The following is a 7,038-nucleotide window of genomic DNA, read 5'->3' as shown; positions in this document are numbered from 1 at the left end:
GGATCGGATCGGATCGGATCGGAGCCCCCCGTCTCCGGGTTTTCGTGGCGGCCGAGGGAGCAACGGGGCCGCCGCGGAGAGGAGCGGAGGTTGCGCTCCCCGAAGGGAGAAAGTTTGCGCTGCGGCCCGGCGCCCCTTGGCCAGAAAGCTGAGAATAATAAAAAGGAGGGGTGGGGACGAGTGGCATAATAATAAAGATGATGGTATTTACTAAGCGCTGGGGGAGGGGGGGATACAAGGTGATCAGGTTGCCCCACGTGGGGCTCCCAGTCTTCCCACTTTCCAGATGAGGTCACCGAGGCCCTGAGAAGTGAAATGACTTGCCCACAGTCACACAGCCGCTCATCATCATCGATCGTAGTTATTGAGCGCAGAGCACTGTACTAAGCGCTTGGGAAGTACAAGTCGGCAACATATAGAGGCAGCCCCTGCCCAACAGTGGGCTCACAGCCGGGATTCGAACCCATGACCTCCGACCCCCAAGCCCGCGCTCTTTCCGCCGAGCCACGCTGGTTCCCGATGAGCCATTTCTTGGCACGGCTAGCGGCGGGGGAGCGGAGCGTCCCTCACCTGCGTTCCTCTCCCTAAGAGTTCCCCTGCAAGGGAACTTTCTTTCTAGTGTGCCCTCCCACCCCGCCGATCTCTCTCCCCCTTTCTCCTCCTGTCTTCTCTGGGGCCCCTAAGAAGAGAACCTTGCTTGGTGGCTGGGGCCGGTGGGCACCGTCGCCCTGCCATGCCCACGCGAGGATCATCATCCTCATCAATCGTATTTATTGAGCGCTTACTAAGTACTAAGCGCTTGGGAAGTCCAAGTTGGCAACATCTAGAGACAGTCCCTACCCAACAGCGGGCTCACAGTCTCAAAGGGGGAGACGGAGAACAAAACCAAACAGGCTAATAAAATAAATAAAGATCCGGAACGTGTCCCCAGGACAGAAACCGGCCGGGCCACCGGTGACCTAGGTGAAGAAGGATACTTTTCCCAGGGCTTCCCCCCACCCCTTCCTCTTTGCTCCGCCCCTTCCGCGCTGGGCTTGTTCCCCTTTGGGCTCAGTTTCCGAATTGAACCGGCCGCTCGGTTCGGCCTCCTTCTCCCCCCCCCCCCCGCCCCTTCTCCCGGAGGCTCGGAAAACCCGGACAAGCGGAGCGCTCCACCCTGGAACTCCGCTGTGGCTCCGGTGGTCACACTGGGCATGCTCAGTAGACGGGGCAGGTTTGGGTCGCAAGTAGGAAGCCTTTTGCGCTACACCGGAGCCGGGGAGCGGGGGAGCAAGCCGCAGCAGCAGCAGCAGCGAGCAGCCGCCGCCGCCCCGGGGCACGGGGGGAGCGATGAGAGCGAGCCGGGCCGGGGAGTGAACGCCGAGGGCGAGTTGCGCAGCTGCTCTTGCGCACAGCCCAACGCCGCCACCGCCGCCAGCCCCGCACTGGCATTTGGGGGCGAGAAGCTCGTGCTGAGTTCCCGGGCAGCGGAGAGGAGGAAGAGGAGGAGGAAGCGGAGGCCACGCAGGGACCCAACTGAGACAAAAGTGTCGGCACCGCGGCGGCGGCCCCGGCTTTCCCCTTCTCCCCCTCCCCCAGCCTCCTCCTCCTCCTTCTGCACTCTGCCGGGGACGCTCCTCCACCCCGCGCCCGGCCGCCCACCATGGCTTCCGAGGAGCTCTATGAGGTACCGTACCGACCCCCCGTTTCCGCCCGCTGCAGCCCTCTCTCCTCGCCCTTCCCCGATCGATGGGCCTCCCCCCCCCCCCCCGGCTTTCTCTGTGTGTCCGGCCCCTTCCTGTGCCTTCCTCCCCCACCATTTCTCCTCCTCCTCCTCCCTCGGACGGGCAAGTGTTAGGATCGGCCTGTGCCTCACTTGGCCTCGAGATGTGCATGGACCGGGAGGGCAGGGCCGCGGGGCAGGGAGGGGCGCGCACACGGTGGGGGGGGGGTGCTGACACCAGGCGATCTTGCCCGGGCTGCCCGAGTGCACCCCCCCCCCCCAAACGTGTCCGGCTGCTGGGGGCTTCCCGGGGGCAAGGGCTCCCCTGGCGTGGAGGGCGGTTCCCCCCACGCGGCCCGCAGGGTGGGGGCCAAAGTGGCGCCTTGCAAATCATCATCAATCGTATTAAGCGAGCGCTTACTGTGTGCAGAGCACTGGACTAAGCGCTTGGTTAGTACAAATTGGCGACATATAGAGACAGCCCCCACCCAACAGTGGGCTCACAGCAAATGCCCCGGCTTGGCCACATGCTCCGACCCGGGACATTCATTCGAAAGGCCGCCCAGACACTGGGAGGTAGCCCCCCATTCCCCCCCCCCCCCGCGCCCCGACTTCCACGCCTCGGTTAACTTCCTTGCTATTTTTAGAAGTAGATTTCCCCGAGAACACGCAACACCGATTCGTCCGGCAGCCCTTCTTGGCCGTGGGGTAGTTGGGCGATGAGTGGCCATCCCCAGCGGTGGTCCGTCGCCTGTGGATGCCAATGCAGGTTGCTTTTCCGAGTGACTGGGTGAGGGATCTCAAAGGTTTGCACCTTTTGAGAGACACAGGTAGCCGGCGTTGAGCACGGCACAGGGCCACTCGTCGGCTTTTCCCCAATGGTGGAAAAAAGTCCGTCTGCTGGGATGCGTGTATTATTTCCCCTAATGGAGCTTGGGGGAGAGGCTCATTTAGGAGAACAGAAGCGTTCTGTGGCCTCTAGAAACGAGTGACTCTTCGATGCCACGATTGCGAGATCACCCACCCAACGCAAGGCGTGCTTCATTCTTCCCCTCCGCCAACCTGCAACGAAGCCTTTCTCCCAAACCCCAACTGGAGGGATCCATTTATAGCCGTAGGGACAGATCGGCTTTTGTTCCCTTGGTCCCATGGGTGTTCAGTCGCGGTCTGTGGCGTCGATAAACTCGTTGTGCGCACACCGCGGGCAAAACTTCGCCGGTCCAGGAAAGACCTCACGTAGGGTACTCAGGAGTGGGTTGATGTCGGCGATTCCAAAATGTGCAACCAAGTCACCGATGGGCTAGATTTGACTCGTAAGGGATAGTCGTCGATTCGAGTTTGGGGAGGCATTAACCCCAGGTCTCCCATTCCTCCGATAACCACCACTTTCGGCCGCCAGAAGTCATTTGTGTTGAAATTACAGCTGTCAAATGACTGAATAAATTTTGCAGGATAGTTTTACTTGTCAGACAGGAGGGACCCACCTGTAGGAGCCAGGCAACATTTCGACCTATTCCATTGTGATCACAGCAGCGTTCATCTGCGGGGCATGTGCCGTAGAAGGGTCTTTCACTGTAGTGGAAGAGTCTCAAGTATTGAATTCTAAGGAACCTAGAAGGTACTCTGTAGCATCCCGTGACAGTCCTGTAAACGACTAGGATGGAACTGAAAGAGATCCCAAGTGAGATCACAGAGATCCTTCAGGGTTCTGCAAGTGGATTGCCCCAAAGCTAGAATGGAAGTTTCATTTTTCAAAGCCCAGGGTAAAGGTCCATTGGTTTTAACATCTTCCTGGAAGACATGCCTCCGAATTAATGATTACTGTCCTTGCCTTTGAGGAAAAGTCCTCAGGGATATGTGGATGCCTTAATTTTTAAAATGGAAGTAAGCCATTAAGAGGGAAAGGCTGCATGAGTTGAGAAGTACAGGTTAGCAGTTTCTCGGGATTGGAGCGGTACGGTTGGGGTGGGAGGGGGAAAGAAAGGTAAAGCGACCAGCCTGTTCTCATTCATCTGGGCAGAAGATTGTTTTCTCTTGGCAATGAGAACGTGTCTTACCACCCTATAAAATCGAGACCTGTGTCTTAACTATGGAATAAGGGTATAACTAACATAAGATTGAGACTTTCTGACAGTGGGTAAGCAAGTTGGCCAACTGCACCAGTTCTGCATCTCCTGTTTTTTTCCATGGGACCGTTCTAATGGATTGAAAATGCTTAAATAATAAAGGGCATAACTAAAAAAGCACAAGCAGAAAGAAAATTGAAGTTTACTGCTTCCATGAATTGGGCATGTGGTGTTAATTATGGGCCAGTGAAGCCAAACAAGTGACATCCTCAGTCTTTGGAAATTATTGGAAGAGTCATGGAAAGCAGATCCCAGAGGTTTGGTTCTGTATGCCCAGTGAATCTGAAGGGGGTGTGTCGAAAGTGGAAGACCTGATGTGGGACTCTACTGTATGCGTTTCAGTGGATCTACCGTTGGTATTTATTGAATGCCTGCTGTATGCAGAGTACTGGTCTAAATGATTGGGAGAGTACAGTAGAGTTGGTAGACGTGATCCCTACGCATAAGGAACTTATAGTTTAGAGGGGGAGATGGGGAAAATAAATTATAGAGAGGGGAAATGGCACAAGTGTACTTAAGTGCTGTGAGCCTTCTTAAGGGATATGTCCCCAAGTGCACAGGTGACATAGGAGGTTAAATAGGATGGGGAACTGAGGGCTTACGTGGGAAAGGTCTCTAGAGGAGGTGCACTTTTAGTAGGGCTTTGAAGATAGGTAGAGTGATAGGGATAGGGAGGCCATAGGATGTGAAAGGGAGAGAGCTCCGGGCTAGAGAAGGACATGGGCAAGGGGTTGGGGGCGAGGTAGATGAGATCAAGGTTTGAGGAGTAAGTTGACAGAGGAGTGAAGTGTGCAGGCTGAGTCATAGGAGGTTAGTGAGGTAAGGAAGAAGGGGGAGAGCTGATTAATTTAAAGCCAGTGGTATGGAGTTTCTGTTCCATGAAGAGATGGATGGGCAACCATTGGAGATTTTGGAGGAGTGAGTGAGATGTGGACCGAAGTGGTTTTTTTGTTTGTTTTTGTTTTGAAAAATGACCCAGGAAGTGGAGTGAAGTGTGGACTGGAGAGATGGGAGGCAGGGAGGTCAGTGAGGAGGCTGATGTAGTAATCAAGGAGGGATATAAGTGTTTGGATCAGAGTGGTAGATGTTTGGATGGAGAGGAAAGGACAGATTCTAGAGTTGTAAAGGTAGGACCGTCCGGATTTGCTGACGTTGAATATGAAGGTTAAATGAGAGAGATGAGTCGTGGCTAATGCCAGCGTTATGGGCATGTGAGACAGGGAGGATGGTGGGATTGTCTACAGTGATGGGAAAGTCCGGGGGAGGCCAGGGTGAGGGGGGGAAGATGAAGAGTTCTTTTTAAGTTGGAGGCGTCGGAGGGACATTCAAGTAGAGATGTCCCGAAGGCAGGAGGAAATACAGCAGAGGAGAGAGGTCAGGGCTAGAGAGGTTGATATGAGAATCATCTGTGTAGAGATCGTAATTGAAGCTCTGGAAACAATTGAGTTCCCCCAAAAAACTGAGCCCTGAGGGACCCCCGTAGTTAGGGGGCTGGAGGCAGAGTAGCCTGCAAAAAGCACTGAGGAGGAGTGACAAGAGAGACTGGAGAAGGACCAGGAAGAGATCAGTATCGGTGGAGACGAGGTTAGATAGTGTCTCTTTCCAGAAGCCGGTGGTCTACGGTGTTGAAGGCAACCGAGAGGTTGAGAAGGGTCAGGATGGAATAGAAGCCATTGGATTTGGCCGGAAGGAGGTCGTTAATGACTTTAAAGAGGGCAGTTTCCACAGAGTGGAGGGGACAGAGGCCAGACTGCAGGGGGTCCGGGAGAGAATTGTTGAGGCAGTGGGTGTGGACAACTCCCTCTAGCAGTTTGGCGAACGGTGGTAGGAGGGAGATGGGGCGATAGCTGGAGGGAACCGTGGGGTGAAGGGAGGGTTTTTTTTAGAACGGGATACGTGACCGTGTTTGAAAGCAGTGAGAAAGGAGCTGTTTGAGAATGAACGGTTGAAGATGGCAAGTTGAGGGAGGGAAGAAGGGGCAGGGCAAATGTTTAGTAAGGTGCGAGGGGATGGAGTCAGGTGCAGGCGGAGGGAGTAGATTCTATGAAGAGGCATAAGATCTCCTTTTCCTTTCTACTTGTAGAGATGTTCAGTTCTTCTAGTCTGTTTGCTCCACTTTTAGATATTTCTTAAAACTATGTAATACTTATCTTTTAAAAAGGGATCGCTTTTACAGCCTGGGTTGTTGTGTACTTACCTTCCAAAGGGTAGTGCTGGGTCCTTGTTTTCCATAACGATGCAGGTTATCACACGCTTATGAGTTGATGATGCGGTGCGGATCCTGTTTATGATTTGGGTGAAGGGTGGGTGCTGATAAAGTCTCCTTGGAGAATCTTAGTTACAGGGTTCGTCTGTGTTAATATTAATGTTTATTATTTATCCTTGTAATTATTGCTGGGGAGGATGGTTACATTTAGTGGAGTAATGCTAAGATCAGAAATCAAATAACTTGCATTTTAATGTTTAGTTCAAAAAAAGAAGACAGTGGCATTTGGAAGGAAGCAATTCAGTTGAAATCACTTGGGGAGAGTTTATAGCATCAAAACATTTTTGCTCACTACAATGTACTGTGTGGTTAGCTTTTGAGGTGGCATGGGGAAGAGTGCTTGACAATGGTGTTTTGTGTGTTTAGGGGGACTTTTGCAATCTGATTGTTTCAAGTAGTCTCAAACCCCTTCTTGCCTTTTTTATATTCATTTAACTTATTTTTACCTCCGGATTTTCCGAAGGTCATAAACTGATTCATTTCTGTTCTCGTAGATCCAGACCCTTGAGTTTTATCAAGGGACATAGATTGTAAGCTCCTTTTGAGCAGGGAATGTGTCTTTCAACCGTGTTGTACTCTCCCAAAAGCTCGGACAGTGCACCACACACAGTAAGAGCTCAGTAAATGTGGTTGATTGATGTCCAAAACCAATCACGCTTCTCCCTAGGAAGATGTAATGTGCCCTTTCTCTCATTTTGACACCTCTCTGTCGTTTTCTGGGAGTTTAAGTTAATATGCTATATGTTGTATTCCACATTTTCTAAACATTTTTTAAGCCCTTTTCATGTTAACCTTTTAAATCCTTCTATTCCTTCAATCGCCTAGCACAGTGCTCTGCACCCAGTAAATGCTCAATAAATACCATTGATTTCCATTTATAAGTGTAAATTATATTAATGTCCGTCTCCCCCTTCCCACGCCCCCCGCTCGCCCAAGACTAAGCT

General features: G+C 52.4%; 1 protein-coding gene across 3 annotated transcripts in view; it reads left to right on the top strand.

The window, feature by feature from the left end:
* The first annotated feature begins 1,334 nt into the window (after positions 1 to 1,334).
* The window catches only part of CDYL (chromodomain Y like), a 155,890-nt gene continuing 150,186 nt past the window's right edge, over positions 1,335 to 7,038 (top strand). For 2 of the 3 annotated variants that reach the window (XM_038770408.1, XM_038770409.1), the window contains exon 1: positions 1,335 to 1,666. In XM_038770408.1, coding sequence (XP_038626336.1) covers positions 1,643 to 1,666 — 24 coding nt within the window. In that variant the 5' untranslated portion in view covers positions 1,335 to 1,642. The remainder of the gene's footprint in view (positions 1,667 to 7,038) is intronic. The other variant, XM_038770407.1, reaches the window with a different exon arrangement.

The sequence above is a fragment of the Tachyglossus aculeatus genome, chromosome X3 (assembly GCF_015852505.1).
Source record: "Tachyglossus aculeatus isolate mTacAcu1 chromosome X3, mTacAcu1.pri, whole genome shotgun sequence".
Taxonomy (NCBI): Eukaryota; Metazoa; Chordata; class Mammalia; order Monotremata; family Tachyglossidae; genus Tachyglossus; species Tachyglossus aculeatus.
The sequence above is the reverse complement of the archived record's forward strand: the minus strand, read 5'-3'. Positions and strand labels throughout refer to the sequence as shown.